We start from the raw sequence: 25087 nt of genomic DNA on the forward strand, positions 1-25087 counted from the left end.
GTTTGTAATGCAGAAAGTACACGTCTACATAGGATTATAGCAGCAAATGTTATTTTATTTTATTTTTTGTTTTTTTAAAGATTTTATTTATGGGGCTCCTGGGTGGCTCAGTGGATTAAGCCTCTGCATTCGGCTCAGGTCATGATCTCAGGGTCCTGGGATCGAGCCCCGCATTGGGCTCCCTGCTCAGTAGGGAGACTGCTCCCCCCCACCCCGCCTGCCTCTGTCTACTAGTGATCTCTCCGTCAAATAAATAAATAAAATCTTTTTTAAAAAATAAAGATTTTATTTATTTATTTGAGAGAGAGAGAGTGCGTGTGTGTGTGCACAGGGGAAGGTTAGGGGAAGAGGGAGAGGAAGAGGCAGACTCCTCATTGAACAGGGAGCCCGATTCGGGGCTCGATGCCAGGACCGTGGGATCATGACCTGAGCCAAAGGCAGCCGCTTAACCGACTGAGCCACCAGCACCATAGCAAATTTTATAATAATTCTGCAGGCCATAGTGTGAAATCCAGTCTGTAGCCACATCCCAAACTTGAGGGTCCTACCATGAAAACAAGTTAATGATCTTGAGGGCCCTGGGACTCTGCCGAAGGATTTGGGCAATATTGTGGAAAGTGTTAATATTTGGGGCCATCCTGTGTAGTAGGTATGAACCTGTCCTGAGTTGGCAGGTTGGTCCATATTGCCTCGAACCAAATTGCTGTAAGTCATAGATAGCTTAAGCGTGGAGGTTTCCTTACATCCTGAAAAAACAAAACTAAAGAACCATCATGTTTCAAACAAAAAAAACATAAAAATTACAGTCATCTTCATCAATTCATTCAGTTCCATGTAATTAATTAATTCTTGTTGATCTTAATCTTTTGTTGGTCTTATGAAGCCATGAATTTCTCCATTAGAGCTCTGTTAATTTTTATCTGTTCAATGGTATGATCTGAAAGTTACCAGAATCTTGTACTTGTCAGAATCGTTCCCATGAATCTCACTGAAGATGAAGCACTTTTGTAAAAGCTTCAGAGGAAAACAGTAACTGTGAATAACAAAAGACTTAAAAATAACTGTGGTTAAAGATCTTATTTGAGGGGCTCCTGAGTGGCTCGGTGGGTTATAGCCTCTGCCTTCAGCTCAGGTCATGATTCCAGGGTCCTGGGATCAAGCCCCACATCGGGCTCTCTGCTCAGTGGGGAGCCTGCTTCCTCCCCTCTCTCTGCCTGCCTCTCTGCCTACTTGTGATCTCTATCAAATAAATAAATAAATAAAAATCTTAAAAAAAAAAAAAATCTTAGGGCGCCTGGGTGGCTCAGTGGGTTAAGCTGCTGCCTTCGGCTCAGGTCATGATCTCAGGGTCCTGGGATCGAGTCCTGCATCCGGCTCTCTGCTCAGCAAGGAGCCTGCTTCCCTCTCTCTCTCTCTCTCTCTGCCTGCCTCTCCATCTACTTGTGATCTCTCTGTCAAATAAATAAATAAAATCTTTAAAAAAAAAATCTTATTTGAGTTCGTTGCAATGCAGTTGACAAAGAAGTTTGGTTATTTCAGTGACACAACATTTCAAGATAATAACTAGAATTATGACTGATAACATAAGACCAGGGCATATCAGAATTTTAGGAATTTCATAAACTTTCTCAAACACTTACATACTTACACAAATACAATATAAAGAAGGTGTAGTTACTTTTTATTTCACAATGCTTTCCATATAATTTAACATATCAAATAAGCCTAATTAGGGACAACTAGGTGGCTCAGTTGGTTAAGCATCTGCCTTCAGCTCAGGTCACCATCCCGGGGCCCTGGGATCTAGCCCTGCCTCGGGGTTCCCAACTCAGCGGGGAGCCTGCTGCTCTCTCTCCTCCCTCTGCTGCGTCCCCTCCTTGTCCTCTCTCTCTTTCAATTAAATAAATAAAATATTAAAAAAATAAGCCTAATTAGTTTGTTTCCTTTATTTATTTATTTATTTGACAGAGAGAGAGATCACAAGTAGATGGGAGAGGCAGGAAGAGAGAGAGAGAGAGAGAGAGGGAAGCAGGCTCCCCGCTGAGCAGAGAGCCCGATGTGGGACTCGATCCCAGGACCCTGAGATCATGACCCGAGCCGAAGGCAGCGGCTTAACCCACTGAGCCACCCAGGTGCCCCCTAATGTTTCCTTTTTATAAGGAGAGAGAAAAAATATTTTGAGATGGTTCAGGGCCCCTCTGGGTAATCTCAGAGTTGGTTTTGAAGTCTCCAAGTCTTCATTTGGAATTTGATTTTGGGGGGGAATTTATAAAAAATAGCAAAAGATTTGGATGCTTGATTAAAAAGGATCACAAGTCACTGTGAAACAATACTTATACATGTAACCAAAGTGACAATACAAGATTTTATAGGCGGGGCACCTGGGTAGCTCAGTGGGTTAAGCCTCTGCCTTCAGCTCAGGTCATGATCTCAGGGTCCTGGCCCCACATTGGGCTCCCTGCTCAGCAGGGAGCCTGCTTCCCCCTCTCTCTCTGCCTGCCTCTCTGCCTACTTGTGATCTCTGTCTGTCAAATGAATAAATAAAATCTTTATTTTATTTTCTTTTTTTTTTAAGATTATTTATTTATTTATTTGAGAGAGGAACAGGGAAAGAGAGCCTGAGAGGGGAGAAGGTCAGAGGGAGAAGCAGACTCCCCATGAAGCGGGAAGCCCGAGGCGGGACTCGATCCCAGGACTCTAGGATCATGATCTGAGCTGAAGGCAGTCGCTTAACCAACTGAGCCACCCAGGCGCCCCTAAATAAAATCTTTAAAAAAAAGAAAGATTTTATAGGCGAATATAGAAGATTACATAACTGTAAAAAAAGACTTTAGTTCTTAATAGAGAAGATTCAACTGTCTTTGGTAATCAAAGATGGGATAAAGACAACATGAAGCACAGAAAATTTTTTTTTAAAGATTTTATTTATTTATTTGACAGAGAGAGATCACAAGTAGGCAGAGAGACAGGCAGAGAGAGAGAGAGAGAGGAGGAAGCAGGCTCCCTGCTGAGCAGAGAGCCCGATGCGGGGCTTGATCCCAGGACCCTGGAATCATGACCTGAGCTGAAGGCAGAGGCTTTAACCCACTGAGCCACCCAGGAGCCCCAACACAGAAAATTATTTTGAGAAAACACAAATTCCTTGCTTTCTCTCCAGATTACTTAAAAGGTAAAGAAAACCTTTCACAACCTCTCCTCAGGAGCAGACTGATACTCAAAACTGTCCTTTTAGCAGTAAAAGAAAATTTCTTAAGTGTAGTATTGATATTAAAGTTTATTTTATTTTTAAAATTTTTTAATTTTTAAAAATATTTTATTTATTTATTTGACAGAGTCAGAGAGCACAAGGAGGGGAATGGCAGAGGAAGAGGGAGAAGCAGGATCCTTGCTGAGCAAGGAGCCTGATTCGGGGCTGGATGCCAGGACTCCGGGATCATGACCTGAGCTGAAGGCAGATGCTTAACTGGCTGAGCCACCCAGGTGCCTCTCTCTCTCTCCCCAAATATCTATACCATTTTGTTCTTTATTCTCCTTTTTCCCATTCTGAAATAACTAGCTTTGCTTTAGGAAGAATTACTTTCGTTTCCCTTAAAAATTCATCTCAATACCTCATACCTTTCTTATCCCAAAACACACCGTACTTTCTTTGTAGACAGAAGTTTTAATTGCATATATATATATATATTTTAAGATTTTATTTATTTTATTTGACAGAGAGAGATCACAAATAGGCAGAGAGGTGGGCAGAGAGAGAGAGAGAGAGAGAGAGAAGCAGGCTCCCTGCTGAGCAGAGAGCCCGATGCGGGACTTGATCCCAGGACCCTGAGATCGTGACCTGAGCCGAAGGCAGCGGCTTAACCCACTGAGCCACCCAGGTGCCCCTTAATTGCATATATTAATTGGGATTCTTAACCCTTATAAACCTGAATTTCTAGGGAAAATTAAGAAGTAAGAAGTTGTGAACTAAAAAGTAAGCAATTATGAACTGTTACACCAGCATTCTTTAGATTGGCAAATTGATGAATACATTTCATAATATCTAGAGACATACATTTCTCCATAGCACAATTTTTCAAAGTGACACAAGATATGTTTTCTAACATCTAACAAGATGTTTTCCAAATATCTTTAGTTCCTCTGTAGTAAGAGGTCAAAAGTAAGTAAACTAAGACATATTTAGCAATTAAGATTTCAGTATATCATCCTATTTGGAAGTGACATAGGTATTCAATGAATTCCCATCATATAATTTTTTTTAGATTTTATTTATTTATTTGCCAGACAGAGATCACAAGTAGGCGGGGGGAGTGGTGAGGAGGCTCCCTGCTGAGCAGAGAGCCCGATGTGGGGTTCGATCCTAGGACCCTGGGATCATGACCGGAGCCGGAGGCAGAGGCGCTAACCCACTGAGCCACCCAGGCGCCCCCATCATATAATTTAACTTAGCAAAATACTAAGAGTGGAAGCTATCAAAGATTTGGGAAACTGTGTTTTTAGGGTTTTTTTTAGTTATCTCTACACCCAAAATGTGGCCCAAACTCATAACCCAAAGATTAAGAGTCCCATGCTCTCCTGACCGAGCCGGCCCGGCACCCTGGGAAAGTATTATTAAGCAGACATACCATCACGCATAATCATTGTTAAAAGTTCACTTAGAAACTGTTATCTCACTTATGTTTACGTAAGTCAGCTGTTCCCAGCAATTACATCTAGACCACTCATGAAAACTTCATTAGACATTAGATAAAGTCAGCCATCATCCCAAGCTACTTTCCTTGCTCACAAATTTTATAATAGAGATAACATAAATTTATTTGACTAGTAAACCCATGTAGAGTAATGTAAGTTGTTTATCTGCTTTGTATTTAATGTTGATAACTCTGAAGACATACCTATTTTAATTAAGTCAAACTTAAAGCCAACTTTAATTAAGCCCAAACTAGCTTTTATTTAGTATGATCTCACATCATGTAAACCTGAAAACGCTTATTTTAAAGCCAATTAAAATAAAGCTCTTACACAAATTAAAATTTTAAAAAAGGTTTTATTTTTAAGCAATCTTTATAGTCAACGTGGGGCTAGAACTCACAACCCTGAGATCAAGAGTCACGTGCTCTACTGACTGATGCCCCACAAATTGATTTTGACAATACCATCTGGAGATAGAAAAATATTATGTATCTACAACGTACATGTACACACACACACTAACATACAGCAGATAAAAAGACCTTATAGTTTTGGTTCTAAAGTTTTAGCCATGAGTCAGGTATAAAAATATAAAAGTCAATAGTTTATAAAAGAACAGTTGGATACAAATTGGGTCTCTGGCAGAGGAACAAGTTATGGTTACCTACTCCAATGGCTAAAGCTTCTTCTTCTTCTTTGTTTTTTTTTTTTTCTTTTACTAATATTTGTGGAGAAGACTTTTAAGATTTGTATTTGTCCTTGATAAGTAATGTTAAAGAGGTTGTGGACTAGATTTTTGGGCAATAGAACTTTTTTTAATTTTTAAATTTTATTCATCTGTTTGTCAGAGAGAGCACAAGCAAGAGGAGTGGCAGGCAAGAAGTGGCAGGGAGAAGCAGACTCCCTGCAGAGCAAGAAGCCCAATGCAGGACTCTGTCTCAGGATCTTGGGATCATGACCTGAGCCAAAGGGAGACACTTAACCGACTGAGCCACCCAGGTGCCCCGATACAAGGCATAGTTTTTGATCTCAGTTTCTACTTCTTGATTTTTTTTCCTGCTACCTTAATCTTACTACATGTTGTTACTAGAAAATTTCAGATGACATTTCCTTGAGTCCTCTTGGTAGGTGGCTGCTTTCCTTTCTAGGGTGTCCCAAGAGGTGTCTCTGGGATTGGTGTCAGCCTCCACTAGCATAATACACACAGAGTTTTTGGGTAAAGCCCCCAGTCTTGTGTGTTGGTGTGCTGTGGCACAGAGCATGCCCAGGAAGCTTCCGTGGAGTTCTGCGTTTATCAGCAGGCTGGCGCATGACCTCAGGGCTCTTAGGAGGCACTGGCCCTAGATATTCAGGATGTTTATATTGGTCTGTTAATTTTTTTGACATCGTACCAAGGATTGGACCCAAAGAATCCCATCGGGGCAGAGGACAAAGAGCAGGAGCAGTGAGTGGTGACACAGAGACAAAAGGTCTCTGTTGTATATTTCCCCTCGTGGTGCCATTGGTTTCTCGTTGCAAGGCTATTCACCCTTCTGGGATAGGACACGTAGTAGCAGCACTACTCCCCTAACTCTGTAGTTGCAGGGAGAGGTCTCCCATCCTCACCTCTGGGAATATTCCTGTGTGTCTTTAGCCAGAGCCTCTTGGGCAGTGACAATGGCTTTATGATCCAATTTACCCTCCTTAGTTCTTCTTGGCTGCAAGGCAAGAGGGATGCCTACACATATTAACAGTCAATGATGGCCTTTATAATAGGTGGTCTAATTGTCTCATTAGAACATAGAGCCTTGGGGGGGCACCTGGGGTGGCTCAGTGGGTTAAGCCTCTGCCTGCGGCTCAGGTCATGATCTCAGGGTCCTGGGATCAAGCCCCGCATCGGGCTCTCTGCTCGGCGGGGAGCCTGCTTCCTCCTCTCTCTCTGCCTGCCTCTCTGCCTACTTGTGATCTCTGTCTGTCAAATAAATAAATAAAATCTTAAAAAAAAAAAAAAAGAACATAGAGCCTCGACCGTGGACTGTAGCTATCTTTATAGCCTTAGCACCCAACACCGGGGATGCACCAGGGCACCCGGAGTGAATAAATCCCATTTTATTTTGTTTTGTTTGAAGAGTTATTTATTTATTTGAGAGAGGGACAGTGTGTGCGAGGGAGTATGAGTGTGGGGGGAGGGACAGAGGGAGAAGGAGAGAGGGAATCTCAAGCCTCCTCCCGGCTGAGCGTGGAGCCAGAAGCAGGGCTTGATCCCACCACCCTGAGATCCTGACCTGAGCCAAAAATCAAGAGCAGATACTTAACCAACTGAGCCATCCAGGCGCCCCATGAATCCTATTTTATACCCCCCTCTGCTAAACACCAGAATACTTTTCAGTAATAGCTGTATAAATAAGTAATAATTTTTATTTTCTCGATTTATTCTTTAGGTTTATAACAATGTAAAGGGGAAAAAATTGAAATTTAAAGTCATTTAAATTCAATAAAATATTTTATATATATATATATATATATATATATATATATATATATATGAACATAGCCTGATCACACTGCTCTGAGGACATCATTAGATTATTAAGGCAGCGGTGACCTTTTGGGCTGGACACTACAGGCAACAACACACAACAGAGGCAATATGTGAAGCATATAGCGACCAAATGACACCCGCATGCGGTGCTCCTTTCCTAGACGGTGTTCACTGAGTTAGGTGGTTAATAAGCAAGTCACAGGTAAAGTGCATTCCCCTTGGTTAGTGGCAGGGGCAGTCGTGCAATCCCAACTGTGCCATTTGTTGTATGTTGGTCTTGGCCTATCAATGGCCTATGTTGTGGCTAGAGCAGCCCTCATGGTTCTTGTTATAATTGCAAGATGCCCTTCAGCTGTAACCGTTAGGAAACTCTGAAAGAAAAAAAAAGCAAGTGTATTACTTGTAAGACCTGGGAATTACAAGGCACACTTAGGGCCACACAATGAGTCCCCAGGAAGAGAGAAGAAGCAAGAGAGAGCAAGCCCGGGGTTCTGCTTTTGTTGGGGTTGAGTGTGAGGGCCTAGGCTCACTTATTACTGACGAATTTAAAGGAAGAGGAAAAAAACCAAGTGGCCCAGATGGTCAGTTACCGAAATCAACCAAGATCTCTAAAACAAAGGACCTTCAGTGTGGGGAGGTGACCTGGCTTTTTTTGTTTTTGTTTGTTTGTTTGTTTTGTTTATAGGGCCTCTCAAGCTTTTGCTCCTCTCTGCCATCCAGGATTTCATCTATTTTTCATGCCAGCCACTAATAATTTGCCAGACATTCCATGTTAATGCTGTGAAGAGGGCTACTTGGTGGCCTGGCTTTTTACCTAGCCAAGTGGCTGGTCATGTGTTTATTTGAGACAGCCATCTTTGCTATTTTATTATTTATTTTATTTTATTTCTTAAAGATTTTTTTTTTTTAATTTGACACAGAGATCACAAGTAGGCAGAGAGGCAGGCAGAGAGAGAGGGGGAAGCAGGCTCCCCACTGAGCAGAGAGCCCAATGTGGGGCTCCATCCCAGGACCCTGAGACCATGACCCCAGCCAAAGGCAGAGGCTTAACCCACTGAGCCACCCAGGTGCTCTGGGGGCAATCTAATCTTAAGTTGACATTTGCATTATAAAAAAAAAGTGAAAACCAGCTACCTGTCAGGGTTTATACTACAGACTGGCTGGGCAGAGGCCCCAGTGAATCTTGGCTTTGATAAGCTCCAGTGGGTGGATCCCACTGGTTGCCCTTGTTGTTCCAATGAAGGATTTTGATGAACTCACCTGGCTAGATTACCAGGGTTGAGAACAGATAGATAGTTCTGAGTTATGACTCTGAGCAGTTGCCTTGGCTAGGTTCTTTCGGGTTGTATTAGATGTGAGGCTAAAGGAGACTTGGGCTAACCCCCAGTTCCAGCACATATAGGGCCTGCCTGGAGATGGTCCTTACTGCCCAGTCCCTTGGGGGCGTTTGGCCTTGGCCAGGGAGACCCAAGTTGGCATATCATTTCCCTTCTACCCTCATAGTCTGGTGGTGAATCCAGGGGCAAACTGAGCTGGGGCCTTTCTCCCCACCTTATGTCAGGACATGAACTTGAGTTCATTCCAGACCCTAAACTTTACCCTCCTAGAGATAGTAAGCCCCACAGAGGAGCTCGTAAGACCTCTAGAAAACTGTGGCTTTCTGGAAAAGGAGGTAAAGTAGGGGTCACACCAGAGAGATCTCTTCCTCAAGGGTCATCATGTGTCTTCTTCCCTGGTTGCTTTGGCTTTTGTTCTGTCATCCCTTCTGTCTGAGCCTCCTGGTGAGTCAGCCGGCTGGGCGTTACCTCTTCTTGTGGGTCTCCTCAGAGGGACAGGGAAGCTGAAAGGTGAGAGGCTAGCTTGAAGTAGCAAGGTACCTTCCTGAGTGGGCCACTTCAAGGATGAAAGCCAAGGACACTCCCTCCAGAACCCAGTGGGGCCTTGAACCAAGCTGAGGAAACCACAGAGAAGCTAGGGTTCAGGAACAGGAGAGGGGATTGTGTTCCTGCTGGGGGGTGGGGCAGCAGGGAGGAAGGCATCTGGGCTTCCAGAGTTTCTCAGAAGATCTGCAGCAGGGGATTTAGAAGAGGTCCCCCATGTGATTCGGGCAGATTCCCATCTCCTCAGGAGATTTGCCGCTGCAGGCCAGCTACACCCAGTGGACAAGAAGGCGGCCTCCTCCAGAGATATAACTCGTGATTAGAATAACCGCCCACTGCTGAAGATACAGCACTGCCTTAGTGAAGAACTCTGGGAACCCAAATTTTCCTGTGTGAGGAGGGAACTCCGCATCTGCCTCTGCAGGAGGGTGGGGCCTGGGAGTGAGCATGTGTGTGGGGGAGTATGTTTTGGGGCACATGGGTGGCTCAGATGATTGTCTGTCTTTGGCTCCGGTCATGATCTCAGGGTCCTGGGATTGAGCCGCACATCGGGCTCCCTGCTCAGCAGGGAGCTTGCTTCCCGCTCGCTCTCTGCCTGCCTCTCTGCCTACTCGTGATCTCTCTCTCTGTCAAATAAATAAACAAAATGGATTAAAAAAATAAAATAAAAATAAAGTGTTTTTAATAGGAATGATTTTTTGGTACTTTTTGTTTTGTTTTGTTTTGCAGTTTCTTAAATAATTTTATTTATTTATTTGAGACAGATAGATACAGAAAGATCATGAGCAGTGGGAGAGGCAGAGGGAGAAGCAGACTCCCAGGTGAGCCAGGAGCCTGATGTGGGGCTCGATCCCAGGACCCTAGGATCATGACCTGAGACAAAGACAGACGCTTAACCATCTGAGCCACCCAGGCATTCTGGGAGTGTGTTTTCTGTGTGTTCACTCTGACTGGGACTCCTCAGTGGCTTCTCCTGGGGACATGGTGGACCCTTCCCTCATTGACTCTAAAGTTGGTGACTATCTCTTTTGAGCAAGGAGTCCCCTGCCTTGGACGTCATTCCCACTGGGGAGAGATTTCCTGTGGAGGGGAGGGGAGATGCTCTCCTCTCTTCAGCCCTATTTCAGTGAGTTTGGAAACTCAGAGTCCGCAGAGCAGCCCTGGTGCCCTTGCCATCACCAAGGCAAAAAAACCTGTGTCTTTGGGGTTGTCATAGTAACAACACCTTGAGAGCATGCCTGGGGCCATAGAATCTTACAGCCATGACTGCCCGTGGATATGCTGCCCATCATCTCTGGCCACCTGAGCCTGGATGTGATGCGTGCGTGGCTTTTCTGTGCCATCTGTCCCCTCTGAGTTCAGAGCAGTCCTGTGAGGAGGTCAGGGCAAGGGGTCACCACCACAATTCCCATTTGGCAGAGGAGGAGACTGAGGCCAGAGAGTGGGTTGCCTAAGGTCACAGAGGGAGGTCTTAGTGGGTCAGATCTTTTTCAGCCGAGCCTATACTGTGACCACACCTGTTTCCTTCAGGATAGCTTCTGTCTCTCTGCACCCAATTCTTCAGCTCCAGAACCCCTGTCCCAACCTTCTTTACCTCTACCATCTTTTCCTATTTCCTGGGTCAAGAGACTGAGATTCAGCTTCACTGGGTATATCAGAAATGGAGGGGCTGAACTGGGAGGTGGCTGGCCAGGGCAAGGGCCGGGGCTTTTCTTCAGGTGTCTCCTGACCACAGTAGAGGATGGAGAGTTGTGGGATCTCTGCCATCCTTGTGCAGGCCTGAGGGATGCTCTATGCCCTGGGAAGCTCAACACTATTACAGCCTTGGCGTGGCCTCAGTAGAGCCTTGACGCCTAGTAGTGAACTAGTCACTACTCATGGAACTTGGTGGACCTTCTCACTGTCATGCCTTGGCTCACACTGTCTATACTTGCTGTGTGTGTGTTTTTTTTTTAATTGAATTGAATTTTTTTTCAGTGTTCCAAAATTCATTGTTTATGCACCACACCCAGTGCTCCATGCAATGTGTGCCCTCCTTAATACCCACCACCAGGCTCACCCAAACCCCCTCTACTGGCTGTGTTTACTGGTCTTCCACAATACCATGGCAGCCCCCTCTAACACAGATATTGTGTCCTTGTCCATCTTCCTGCTGAACGGGGAGCTTCTTGGGAGTGGAGATCACCTCTGAATCACCTCTGGGCCTCCACCGTACACATGACACAGAATCGAAAGGCATCAGGACATTCTGGAAGCACACACAGGGCAAAGGTGACTGTGGTTGTCTCTTCCACTTTGAATTTTTTAGTGGACTTCTCATGGATTCTCTTCATCATGTGAATGGAAGAAAGAATCTCATCGTGATCGGGATTGGGCTTCTCCCAGGACCCACAGGGGACCCACACCCGTATGTGGCTGAGCTTTGTCAAGGGCAACCTTCACTTGTTTCCATCCATTGCTCTTCTCACACAGAGCACTTGGCCCTTCAGGGAATCTGGTCTTTCCAAGCTGCTCTCGCTGTCCCCCCGCCCACAAGGAACTTCCTCCATTTTCTTTCTCCAGGTTTTCTCTTCTTTCTCCTCCTCTTTCTCTTCTTGTAATTATAAGCACTGTTAAAGGACATAGTCTCCTTAGAGACTCAAACAAGCACAGTACAAAAGTCCTTTTGACAGTTTGGATCCCTCAAACAAGCCCAGTACAAAAGTCCTTTTGACAGTTTGGATCCCTACTCCACTCATCCCAATCTCCACCTCAGAGATAACCTTCATTCATCAACTGGGAGCATACCCGTCCTGATCTTTTTCTAGATCTTTGTATGTGTTGATGAATGCCAAAAAATAGAGAGTCTTATATTACGGTGGTTGATGTTTTACATAAATGGAATCATCTGCACATATTATTCTGCAATTTCACTTTTCCTCTACATAATTATATTGGCATCTTCCTACTTTTTTTAAAAGAGATTTTATTTATTTATTTGACAGAGAGAGAGAGAGCACAAGCAAGGAGAGTAGGAGAGGAGAGGGAGAAGTAGACTCCCCGCTGAGCAGGGAGCCTGACATGGGGCCTGATCCTAGGACTCAGGGATCATGACTTGAGACAAAGGCATACGCCCAACTGACTGAGCCACCCAGGTACCCTGGCATCTTCCTACTTTTAATTGAAATATATATGTATATTTATATGAATGTATGAAAAAATGTACTAATCATAAGTGTGCAGATTGCTGAGTTTTTGCTAAGTGAACACATTAGTGTAACCAGCCCCCAGAAGTCCCCTCGTCCCTCTTCAAAGGGCTACTTGTCCCTATAATCATGACCTTGACTTTGAATTCCATAGACTAGTGCCAGATTTTAAAATTTATAGAAAATAGAACCATACAGTATATACTCTTTTGCATACAAGCTCTTCATGTATCAGGACATTTGAGAGAATCACCTATGTTGTATACAATTACAGTTTGTTCAACTTTTTGTTGCTGAGTAGTATTCCATTCAATGTCCATTCAATATCACATTCCATTCAATATCACAATATTGTTATTCTTTTGCTATTGATGGTTATTTGGGTAGTTTCCAGCTCATTCTTTTTATTTTAGTTAATTAATTAGAAAGATTTTATTTATTTATCTGAGAGAGAGAGCATGCACACATAAGTGGGGGAAGGGCAGTGGGAGAGAGAAAATCCCAAAGAGACTCTGCTGAGCCCATCGCAAGGTCCAATCCCACGATCCTGAGATCATGACCCGAACCAAGTCAAGAGTTGGCTGCTTTTTTTTTTTAAATAAGATTTTATTTATTTATTTGACAGAGAGAGAGAGAGATCACAAGGAGGCAGAAAGGCAGACAGAGAGAAGGGGAAGCAGGCTCCCTGCCAAGCAGAGAGCCTGATGCGGGACTCGATCCCAGGACCCTGAGACCATGACCAAGCCGAAGGCAGAGGCTCAACCCACTGAGCCACCCAGGCGCCCGAGAGTCAGCTTCTTAACGGGCTGAGCCACTCAGGCACCCCTCCAGCTCATTCATTTTATTTTTTTAATTTTAATTTTTATTTATTTTTAAAAATATTTATTTATTTGAGGGAGAGAGAGCATGAGTGGGAGCGGTGGGGGGAGGGGCAGACGGCGTGGACGAAGCCAACTCCCTGCTGAGGACCCAGGACCCTGGGATCAGGATCTGAGCCAAAGGCAGACACTTAACCTACTGAACCACCCAAGTGCCCCCAACTCATTCGTTTTAAATGGCTGCCCTGTAGACCATAGAGTGGACATACCCTTTCTCACTGACATGTGTTTGGATAATTTCTGGTTCCCCAACTAGGCCCAGCAAAGCTGCATGGAGCATCTTGGTTCACGCTTCCTCATCCACATCCTTGAGGGAGGTTCCTGAAGAGTGGGGCTTCGGGGGTCACACCGGCAATGGCCTGGGCTTCTCCTGGTGAGCAGGTCCCGGGGAGGCGGGCAGCTGTGGATCGATGGCTGCCATCCTCTTTCTCCCTCAGGAGGTTCTCTGATCCCTCACCTCGAAGTTCACATGGGAGGCATTCCTCCATGGAGAAGACAATGGCCTTGCAAGCAGATATAATAATATCTTCTATGTTATTGACAAGGAGGAGGGGCAGCTGGTGAACATCTTAAGTTTGCATACATGGTCAGCAGGTTAGGCAGGGGGCAACCCAAGTCACTCAGCCAGGGCCCTACTATTTCTCTTACACCACTTAGCATGGATGGCCTGGAAGTCCGGGGCTCTGGGGCGGGGATAGAGGAGGTGTTCACACACAAGCGAGGCCGTGCTTTGTGCAGACTGTGCGTTTTAAGGGCTGAGCATGACAGGGAAGGAAAGGACATCTGTCTCAGCCAGACTGGGAGGAGGAATAGAGGTGGACTGGGAAAGGTGGGAGTCCAACGTTGGGGTGAGGTGGTAATACCACTCCTGCACAGACCTCTGCAGGACCATCAGCTCCCACCTCTTGGGCTGGTGTCCTTTGCTGGGTTAGGAGTGGGCATGGGGTGGAGGGGGCCCAGAACCCGGCCTGACCATCTCAGGGCCTAGTTACCACAGCCTCTGAGATCTTGACCCTGCTCTACTTTGGCTTGTCCCTTCGCTCCAGGCCAAGGGTATTGCAGGAAAGTGGAGCGAGAATCCAGAAGGACCAGTTAGTTCTATGGCTTGTTCTGTTCTCCCTCTGAGCTTCCCGGTTATGCCTGAGGCAATGTGAGTTGGGCTCACACTCACTTGCTGCTGAGAGTGCCTACAAGGGCAGAATTTTTCCAAAGAAGTCACAGCTAGTGAGCGGTAAAGCAGTGATTCAAACACCCATCCGCCTGATCCTGGAGTCTATGGTCCTGATCAGCCCTTGGGGGTGGCTCTTCTGAACCCTGTTGATTTTAACATCTATAATGGACCACGTTCTTTATCTGCTTGGACTCCTTTATCAGACCTCATCCTTGATCAGCCACTGAGGTCTGTGCTTGCCAAGACCAACTTTACAGGGAGGAAAATGGACGGACAGAGAAGCTGGGAAGCTACTTGCCCAAAAGAACAAAGCAAGTCAGTGGCAGAGCTGGGACTTCAGCTTGGGCAGTTAGCCCCAGCCTCTGTGCCCTTGGCTGCTTCATGGTGTGGCCTTCATCAGAACCCACTTCCCTGGAGCCAATCCCATCTCTCTTTCCCCCCACTCCCACCCCCGGGGGGAGGGGCAGAAGAACCACTTCTTGTTTTTTCAATTTTAATTCCAATTCGTTAACGATATAGTGTTATATTAGTTTCAGGTGTGCATTGTAGCGATTCAATACTTCCATGCAACCTGGAGAGCTCATCACAGCAAGCGCCCTCCTTAATCCCCTTCACCTGTTTCACTCACCACCCCCCCGTACCCCTCAGTTTGTTCCCTGTAACTAAGAGTCTGTTTCTTGGCTTCCTCTCTCTTTCTCTTTTCCTTCGCTCATTTGTTTTGTTTCTTGAATTCCACAAATGAGTGAAATCACACGGTATGTGTCTGTCTCCTACTGAGCGTTTATTCTGCTTCCCATTATATTCTACAGCTCTGTCCATGTCCTTGCAGATGGAAAAGCTCACTATTTATTTATTTATTTATTTATTTATTTGACAGGCAGAGATCACAAGTAGACAGAGAGGCAGGCAGAGAGAAAGGGGGAAGCAGGCTCCCTGCTGAGCAGAGAACCTGATGTGGGGCTCCATCCCAGGACTCTGAGACCATGACCCAAGCCGAAGGCAGAGATTTTAACCCACTGAGCCACCCAGGCGCCCCAAGATCCACTTTTGTCTTTTTTTTTTTAACGATTTTATTTATTAATTTGACAGATCACAAGTAGGCAGAGAGGCAGGCAGAGAGAGAGGGGGAAGCAGGCTCCCCGCTGAACAGAGAGCCCGATGTGGGGCTCGATCCCAGGACCCTGAGACCATGACCTGAGCCAAAGGCAGAGGCTTAACCCACTGAGCCACCCACGTGCCCAAAGATCCACTTTCTTGAGGAGTTTCCCTAGTTTCTTTTCGGGAGACATTGCCTAGATCCCCTGCTCACTTGTGCAAAAGCTGATAAGGACCCTGGTGGAGTCTGGGATGCTCACGGGCTTCCTGGCTCAGCTCCCCGTGCCCCCTCGGTGGGGTGGAGCTGGGATAATGCTGAATGTCCCTTCCTGAGCTCACATGGCAGGGCGCCCCACTATCCACCCCATACTAAGTGCCTTGGGGTCCAGGGCTGCTCAGATCTGGGCCACAGATGAGCTGGTCTCACCCCTTGGGGGGCCCACCGCCTGGAGGAAGACAGACAAGGAAATGGACCAGGCCGCCATGTCAGTCAGGTATCCCAGCCTAAGACTCCAACTCTTTTTCCTACCTCAGGTCTTCCTGCTGTGCCTCCCCACGTCCTGTCCTTCCCCGCCTGCCCCCTCTCAGGAGCACAGCACCACAATCAGCTCACTCCATATCTCCTCAGGATGCCCCAAGAGGGGTTCTGTACTTGTTGTCTCCATCCTAATATATTTTGCACACCCCTCACGACTCCCCCACAGAGACTGCACTGTGGGGCACGGTGCTGACAGAGAGCTGTGTTCAGGGAGCCCCAGGAGCTGGGGCCAAGGACAGTCAGGGTGGGCTTTCCTGAGGAGGGGAGCCTTGTTCTGAAGGAGGGTAGGACTCTGGCAGGTCAGGGAGGCTGGGCTGCGGGGAGTGGGGGAGAGGGTTCTCCGGCAGAGGAAAGCTGCCTGTCTTCCGGGGGACCCACTGGGTCTGTTCAGGCTTGGAGCAGGTGGAGGCTGGCAGGGAGGCCAGAGGCCAGCTCACAAAGCTCCAGAGTGCCCCCTAGGGTCCGATGACGGGGTGCGGGGTGGGGGTGTGTGTGCGGTGGGAGCTGAGCCCCAGCATGGCCCCTGCCACATCTGTGACCTTGCTAAGCCCCCTTCTGCCTCTCTCTGGGGACCTCAGTTACTCCTTCTGAGCAATGGGGAGTTGCGATAGCGTTGATATGCACTTCTTTGTGCCTGTTTGGAGCTCTTACTTACTTTCTTTTTTCCCCCAAGATTTTATTTATTTATTTGACAGAGAAGTCTGTTGTTCAGTCTGCGGCTGAGAACCTGGAACTTTTGCCCAGGGCCCTGCCTTTCCACAAAACAACTGCCGAAAGCCAAGCCTGCAAGAATCCCAGGAGGGCCGCTGCTCAGAGAAGCCAGAGAGTCCTTGCCATGTGGACTCGGCCCCAGCCCCGCGTGTGAGGGTGTGGGGACCCAGGGGACATTTGGAAGAGCGGGAGGGGCCCTGGAAATCACACAGAGACTCAAAGGAGCAGAGTGAGACCCTAAGGCCTGGAGAGAAAATCCCACAGAGTATGGTGAGGGCTTGGGGGACAGGGGGAGGGATCCTGGGGAGCAGAGAGGGATTCCCGGGGACCTGACTGAGCCCTGCCCCCAGGCAAAAGCAGTCAGCTGGCTAAGGATTAAATAGCTTAATTTACCAAAGTTACCTGGAGAGACCACTTTTAGGCAACCATGGAGCATTGAAAACCTTATACAAACAGGCCCATTAGGTGACCCACCTCAGAACATCCTGTAAGCCCTAGCTGACCACTGGCTTACTAACCGGGACATCGGACACCAGATACTAGTACCAGGAAAGGGGAATTCTGTATGTTCCCATACCTCCTCACCTTCTCTCTTAACTACAGCCCCCTCCTCCACCCCTGTCCTGACCTCAGCTTCCTTGCAATATATTCGATATACTTCTGTCTCCTTTGTTCTTCTGCCTTGGGTGAATTCTTTCTTGCCTACAAGGCTGGCCTCTACCCAGTAGGGCTGTCCCACACTTGGTGGCCCCATCCCATCAGAGCATGCCACATTACCAACACTTTGTTTTAATGACACTTCATTCCTAATATATTCTTATGAACACATTTTTCATAGTGACATTTCTCAGATATGTTAAGGAGACTGAATGCTGAGTTTGGGGAATTTATTCTTCTTGAGGGTTTGTCTTTTTATCATAGAACATAGTCTTTTTTTGCTATATAATAAAAACTAGCTCTGTATAAATGAAAATTTTAGTTCTTTTGATGTCCCTTAAAGATTGAGTAATTTTCTGATGTGACTTCTTTTAGTATCTTAAGAATACTGCTCTGTTTTTCAGACTGAGCAATTCAGAAAGTCTAGCAAGTGATCGATCAATCAAAGAGAGCCCTCAAACATTTTGTACCATTTACAGGAATTCATGTTATAGGAGATTGGTTTGAACGCTTTGAAGATTTATCTGCAGTTCTACTGGGTCTGCTTTTATTTCTCTTCATAATGAATTTGAGCAGACATGGAAACATAAACTGGGGTGGTGAACCCGAAAAGAGGGAGATAGAGAGGAGGAGGCTGAGGACACAGGGAGGGTGGGGTTCTGGGAACACTGGAGGCCTGGCCCCTCTGACATTCTCAGGCCCTGTGACTCCACTCCTCCCCTCATCCCACATAGAGAAACATGAGTACATTTTGGACAAATCAGTAAATTTTGTCAACTGTGTGAATGGATCATTTAGAAATCATCATGGAGAAACCTTGAAAACATTATGCTAAGTGAAAGAAATGAAACCGTTTATATGAAATGTTCAGAATAGGAAAATTCATAGAGACAGAAAGTAAATTAGTGATTGCCTAGGGCTTGGAGTGCAGCTGGGGGTGGGGAATGGGGAGTGACTGCTAACAGGGTTTTCTTTTCTTTTTTTTTATAGATTTATTTATTTATTTTTGGGAGAGAGAGATTGAGAGCGTGCACAAGAGAGCAGGGGGAGGGTCAGAGGGAGAGGGAGAGAGACATGCTGCAGAGCGTAGAGTCCGAGATAGGCCTCAATCTCAGGAACCCTGAGACCATGACCTGAGATGACCCGGATGCTTAACAAACTGAGCCACCCAGGTGCCCCTCCAGAGGGTTTCTTTTGGGGATGATGAAAATGTTCTAAAATTGACTGTGGTGCTGGTTTGCAGAACTTGTGAATATTCTAAAAATCATCAATTTTACACTTTATTTTTTAAATGTTCTCTCTTTTAAATTTTATTGTTTAGTGTTCTGTATCACTTTAAGATCTTTATTTATTTATTGGACACAGAGAGAGAGAGATCACAAGCAGGCAGAGAGGCAGAGAGCGAGGGGGAAGCAGGCGCTCCCCAATGAGCAAGGAGCCCGATGCGGGCCTTGATCCCAGGACCCTGAGATCATGACCTGAGCCAAAGGCAGAGGCCTAACCCACTGAGCCACCCAGGTGCCCCCAACTTTACACTTTAAATGGGTGAACTGTGTGGCATGTCAGTCATATCTCAGTAAAGCTATTACAACAAAAAAATTGATTTGGGACAAGCCATCTGCTTCCCAATCCCTACAGCCATAAGCAACACATACAATTCACAGGCAAGGAGACTTGACCCTGGCCTGCAAGAGAGAGGGGAGGATGGTGGTCATGGGCCTTCCTGACTTCAGTCACATCATTCTGGGGGCTCCCTGGTTGGCGGGGGGGGCTAGAAGGGACGGCTGAAAGAGGGAGGCTCATCAGAGCTTCTGGCTTCTCTCCTGTTGCCTCGGCCCCAGCCACCGGGAGGCACAGAAATGTTGGAGCTGCACAGGGTTTATGGATCACTGACAAGAGAGAGGCTGGGAATGGGGAACGGAGCTGAGCAAGGTCACCAGGCAAGCAGGAGGGGCTGCCCAGGTCAGGAAGCTGAAGGTCTCATCTTCCTCATTGGCGGCAAATGTGGAGACGGGGAATCTGATTTTGCAATGCGTCCCTGGCCCAGGGTGGGTATTCTTGCACAGGCCAGGGTGTGATTGCCCACAGTGGCCTTGGCCTTTCCCAGGAGGACACATTCTTTGGTTTGACACTTCCTGTCTCCCCAACCATATACCTTGCAACCACCACCAGGTGAAGACAGATGGGCCCTAGAAGCTGAAATCCGGGCAAGATCTGGGTTTCCCCTTTCTGGCCAGACAGAGCTTCCTGGGACACCATGGCCCAGGCCCCTCTTGGGAATCACTCCAGAAAACAAAGGCATATGTGCTAGAAATGACCCATCACCACCCCCATGATGTGTAGCTTTTCTTTCGACGGCTGTTCTCTAAACCTGGCTCTGGACCCACTGGTTGTTGGACCTCTCTGAGGGCCAAGCCCAGTGCCAGGTCCTGAGAGGGGCCCAAAGATGAAATGGGTCCTGTCCCCTAGGGAACCTGTGAGATGAAGGGAAAGCAGAGTCTTGCCCTCGGGAGCCTCTGTCTGGGGGACAGACTTGGCACATTTGGGAAGCCCTGGGGGGAGGCTAGACAGATGGAGCGGCTTGGGGAGTCCAAGTTTGAGGGGGCAGCTCAGGCCGTCATGACTCTTGCCTGAAGGGATAGGTAGCCTTATCCTGGGGACCAGCCTCAGACTAAAGGGAAGGTTGTTGAGCTGCCTACCATCTTGATGTTGGGTGTGGGGTGCATCATAGAGGATGCCAGCTGGGGGTAACATTGGGCCAGACCTCCCAGAGAGGCTGACTCTGAGGAAACATGTAACAGGACCCTGGAGCAGTGGGTGTTGATGTTGGCAAGGAGGGCACAGCTCCCAAACCTGCGTGTGGGCATGCACCTTTTGGGGAATGGTTGAGTTCGAGTCACTGCTAGGCAAGGAGACCTGACCCTGACCTCACTCACAAAAATTCCCCGGGAGGGCAAGACGTGACAGGACACATGTGTCCCCATGCAGACATTGCAGGACATGTAATCCCCATCTTGAAGATGAGAGCCCACTGAGGCCCAGGAAAACAAAGCAACTTGCTCCAAGTCACACAGCTAGGAAAAGATGGTGCTCACGATGCCCCCATTCCAGGTTGTCTGGCGGTCCGGTCCTGCAGCGGGGAGAGGCACACAGTGGGAATTGCGGAGTCTGGGTAGAACCGATGAGAAGCCCTGCTTGACCAAGAGGCCACTGGGGCAACAGCTGGCCTGTGAAACTAGGTTGCACAGCAGCCCACTTCTCCTTTTTTCTCCCAGGACTGAGTGTGCAACCAGCATCATGCATCCAGGCTGCCACCTTCTGATGTGCCCCACCCGAGCCCCCAAGAGTCCCATGGGCCGCTGGAGCCAGAAACTTCCCCAAGGCTCACAGCCTCATGGCAGTTGCACAGGGGAGCTGGGACTAGCATGGCCTCTGGACCCTTCTGTCAATCTGGCTGATCATTTCTCCCAGCGGTGCTCTCTCCACACCCCCCAGACCCAGACACCCTAGCCTGAGGTCTCAACCAGAGCATTGGACAGAGAGAGTCATTTGGGGTCAATTCAGAGGAGACTTTATGGAGGAAGCAAAGAGGAGCAAAGAGGAGGAGGTTGCTCTGACTGGTCAGAGTTCAGGGGAGCCTTCACAAGGTGGAGGGGCATGCTGAGCGGAGGGATCAGGTGCAGAGGTCAAGCAAGAGAAGGAGGCTCAGAGGGGTCTGGGCCGTTTGCGTATATAGGGCATCCTGGTGTCTGGGGTGTGCAGGACTGTGGGTGACGGAAAGGGGGAGCAACAAGACTCCAGGCTCTGGGGGTGCCTGGGTGGCTCAGGCAGTTAAGCGCCTGCCTTCGGCTTAGGTTATGATCTCAGGATCTTGGGATCGAGCCCCACATCGGGCTCCCTGCTCAGTGGGAGTCTGCTTCTCCCTCTCCCACTCCCCCTGCTCATGCTCTCTCTTTTTTTCTCCCTCTCTCTCTCAAATAAATAAATAAAATCTTAAAAAAAAAAAAAAAAAAAGAAGAAAAAGACTCCAGGCTCTGATACCAGCTCAGGAGGCATGTGGGCTTCTAAAGGCAGGGGTTTGAAAGAGCCCCTAGAAAATTGCTGTGGATGATAGGTTGTGGCCTGGGAAGAGTCCGGAACCTAGACAAAGTGGAGTCTGGAGATTATGGTCACGCTCCAGAGGAGAGAAGATGATGATAGAAACCAGAACAAAGGGGCACCTGGGTGGATCAGTCGGTTAAGCATCTGCCTTTATCGCAGGTCATGATCTCAGGGTCCTGGGATCAAGTCCCGCATCGGGCTCCTTGCTCAGGAGGGATCCTGCTTCTCCTTCTCCCTCTGGCACTCTCCCTGCTTCTGTGTGTTCTCTCTCTCTCAAATGAATAAATAAAATCTTAAAAAAAGAAAAAAGAAAGAAACCAGGACAGGGGGCTATGGGGGAGGTCAGAAGGGAGTGTTCCCAGGAAGAAGAAGAAGGCGGGGCACACCACAAGCTTTCATCTCAGGGTTCATGCAATGGCACTGAGCAAAACAGCAGGCCCGGTGACCTAGTGGAGACAAGCAGGGGTATTCCTGGGGGTCTTGAATGTAGAGATACAGACCAGGTCTGTCTCTCATAACTGGTGTCCTGAGAGGGGATGTCCCCAGGGAGATGTGAGGACTGGGAAGAGAAACAGCTCAGGATACAATTCTGCAAGGCCTCCCACCCATATTAAGAGAAGGGTCCCTTGGAGGAGATTGAAAAGGAGTACCAGGGACATGAGAGGGAAACCAGGAGAGTGGCATCAGGGACAATGGAGCAGGGGTCATCAGTGCCTGCACAGGTAAAGACAAGGCTTGAGAGGGACCACTGCATCCAGCGAGGACTGGCCAGCCTATGGCAGCTGTGAGTGTGAGAGAGAGTGAAGAAGGGGGTCCATGAAGGTAGATGACCCTTCCTTGGGCTTGGGTGGGGAGGAGCCAGGGCAATGGGCCATATCTGGTGGTGGCTGGGGCCATTTTCAGGCTGAGAAAGGCAGTGGAGAAGACCCAAGAAAGGGGGACAGCCAGGGCTGAGCCCCTGAGCTGTCCGGGGGCTGGGACCAGAGAACAGGATGTTGTGGCCTTGAAGGTTTCCATTACAACTGACTAGTGGGAGTCAGGCTCTAGAGGAGGGGTGGTTACTGTTATTCATTCATCAAACATTAGCTGAGTGCCAACTGGATGCAAGACAATGCCTAGAGCTGGAGATTGAGTGGTGAATACATTATATTACCGTGATTCCTGGGGAGAAGGATGTCGGACAGCTGCCTGTCTCCCTTTTTCTCCGGGGTACTCAACTGTCTTGAGCAACCCTGGCCATGATACTCCCCTGTGGGGCCCAGGAGAGGCCAACACATTGCTGGGGAGATGGAGAAACTATTTCTTTAGCCGCACGTGAGGACCACTTGCCCACTGTCCAGCAAGCCCCATGAGGCAACCACAGGAGGGACTGAAGCAAGCCTCTGCCCACATCCTGGCAGGCAGCCAGTGATGGGTGGGTCAGGAAGGCTCCTGGTTGGGTCTTTGCATCAGGCTCAGGCTGGGCATAAAGGAGGGACCTGCAGGTTGGGAGGAGGTCGACTTGGGGACCATGGAGACCCAGAGGGACAGCACCTCCCTGCAGCGGTGGTCACTGTTGCTACTGCTTCTCGGCCTGGTGGTCACTCCGGCCACTTCACGGACCCTGAGCTACAGGGAGGCTGTGCTCCGTGTTGTGGATAGCTTAAACCAGCAGTCCTCAGATGAGAATCTCTACCGTCTCCTGAAGCTGAACTCACAGCCCCAAGGAGTGAGTCGGGGAGGGTGACAGTGGGAGGGACGCTCTGCTCTGTCCAGCCAGGATGTCTGTGCTGTCCTTTCCTTTTTTCATGCTTTGTTCATGTCAAGAAGGCTTTTCTCTAAGTGTGGTCCAACCTCTTCCAGGAAACCTTCCCAGAGCTGTGTGCCACCTCCCAATCCCCCCAGCATGAGCGCTTCTTGACTTAGAATCTCTGCTGTGTGTGAAGAGGTGCCAGTCCCATTCAGCCTTCTGGAAGTTCTGGGGATGAGTGGGATTACTGGCTCTGGGGTGTGACTTCCCTGCCCTGGGAAGGGCTCTGCTCAGCCTTGAGATTCCAGTGGCAATGTCTTTGTCTCCAGGAGACCCCTGGTTTCCTGCAGCTCCCTGACAAGGGGGTGCCACTCATTAGAGCTTTTCTGAGGTCTGCTCATGCTCTCTCAGCTTGGGGAGGGTGGGAATGGGCTCTGCCCTCCTCACCTCTGTGCCTTAGCACGTAGCCAGTGTCAGACACACAGCAGGGGCTGTTGAAAGGCTGCTCTCTTAGCTGGGAGGTTGGTGGGGGGCACGGGCTGGGGGAGCTGGGCAGGGATACAGATTAGAGAAGGCAAACATGAGCCTGAGTCTGGTCTTCCCACTTCCTCCCCTGACCAGGACGAGAACCCAAACATCCCGCAGCCAGCAAGCTTCACCATGAAGGAGACTGTGTGTCCCAAGACGACACAGCAGCCCCTGGAGCAGTGTGATTTCAAGGACAATGGGGTAAGGCTGGGGGTGCCGGCAGATGCCCCCCTGGGAGCTGAGCAAGTGGCTTCCTGGGAATATTTCCAGCCACTGGGGTGAGGCTGGGAGGTTATGGCACAGGGGTTCCAATTTGACCCAGAGCCTCCTCTTCTCAGCTGGTGAAACAGTGTGATGGGACAGTCAGCCTGGACGAAGACAAGAGCTACTTTGACATCAGCTGTGAGGAGGTGAGTGGCCCCTTCTGGGTTGCAGGGATTAGTGAGGGTGATGTACAGAACATCCTATGGACCACTTAACCACTGTCACATCCAGGCAGAGAAAGCCATTCCTACCCTGGGCTTCTCCCTTAACCTGAACCTCAGGTCTCCAGGACTGTCTCTGCAACCCTTTAGAACAGTGGTTCCCAAAGTGTGATCCTGAGAACCTAGGAATTCGTTAGAAATGCAAATTCTCATGGCACCTGGGTGGCTCAGTGGGTTAAGCCTCTGCCTTCAGCTCAGGTCATGATCTCGGGGTCCTGGGATCCAGCCCTGCATTGGGCTCTCTGCTCAGCAGGGAGCCTGCTTCCCCCTCTCTCTGCCTGCCTCTGTGCCTACTTGTGATCTCTCTCTCTGTTAAATAAATAAATAAATAAAATCTTTTTTAAAATGCAAATTTGCAGGCCCCCCTCAGACCTGCAGAATCAAATTCTGGGGTGGGGCCCAGCAATTCATACTTTAACAAACCCTCCAGGGGATTTGGACTCCTTTTGAGGCTTGAGAGCTAGTTTGAGTAATGAGCTTTCAGCTGTGAGACTGTGTGAAGACCCCTGCCTTCTCTAGGCCAGTTTCTTCCTCCATGGGTGTAGGGATTCAATCAACCACATACTCAGAAGATTAGAGCCAGAGGATGACCTGGAGCCCCAAGGCTTGTGGGGTGGCCCGAGAAGGGGAGTGTCTAGGATGGGAGGGGTTTCGTCTTGACCCTGGGTCCAGACCAGCCCCCATAAAGAATCTGTTTCCTTTTGATGCACAGAACCTGGAAGTCAGCAAATTCGGCTGGCTGCGCGATCTCCTCAGGAGAGTGGGGCAGGGTATTCGCAGAATTGGCGGGGGAATCAGGAAAATCTTTACGAAGTATCAGCCGCCCCAGGAAGAGTCCTAAGGGTCTGCTTTGCCCTGGCTCAGGCTTCTAGAACCTGAAAAATAAATTTTTGTGAAAGCAACTTCCTCCAAGCTTCAA

The 25087-nt window shown here is 48.2% G+C and overlaps 1 protein-coding gene across 1 annotated transcript; it reads left to right on the forward strand.

The window, feature by feature from the left end:
* The first annotated feature begins 22897 nt into the window (after positions 1–22897).
* CAMP (cathelicidin antimicrobial peptide) lies at positions 22898–25087 on the forward strand. Its single transcript, XM_032867939.1, has 4 exons — positions 22898–23134; positions 23777–23884; positions 24022–24093; positions 24857–25087. The coding sequence occupies exons 1-4, from the start codon at positions 22937–22939 to the stop codon at positions 25007–25009; spliced, it is 531 nt and encodes a 176-aa protein (XP_032723830.1). The 5' UTR covers positions 22898–22936; the 3' UTR covers positions 25010–25087.

The sequence above is a fragment of the Lontra canadensis genome, unplaced genomic scaffold (assembly GCF_010015895.1).
Source record: "Lontra canadensis isolate GAN:19392208 unplaced genomic scaffold, GSC_riverotter_1.0 scaffold35, whole genome shotgun sequence".
Classification (NCBI taxonomy): domain Eukaryota; kingdom Metazoa; phylum Chordata; class Mammalia; order Carnivora; family Mustelidae; genus Lontra; species Lontra canadensis.

What these genes read in the sequence shown, in the direction of transcription:
- CAMP (XM_032867939.1), top strand. Translation starts at nt 22,937, where the DNA reads ATGGAGACCCAGAGGGACAGCACCTCCCTGCAGCGGTGGTCACTGTTG. An exon ending in GTGATTTCAAGGACAATGGG is followed by an intron (nt 23,885 to 24,021) that starts GTAAGGCTGGGG and finishes TCCTCTTCTCAG; the next exon opens with CTGGTGAAACAGTGTGATGG. An exon ending in TTGACATCAGCTGTGAGGAG is followed by an intron (nt 24,094 to 24,856) that starts GTGAGTGGCCCC and finishes GCCCCCATAAAG; the next exon opens with AATCTGTTTCCTTTTGATGC.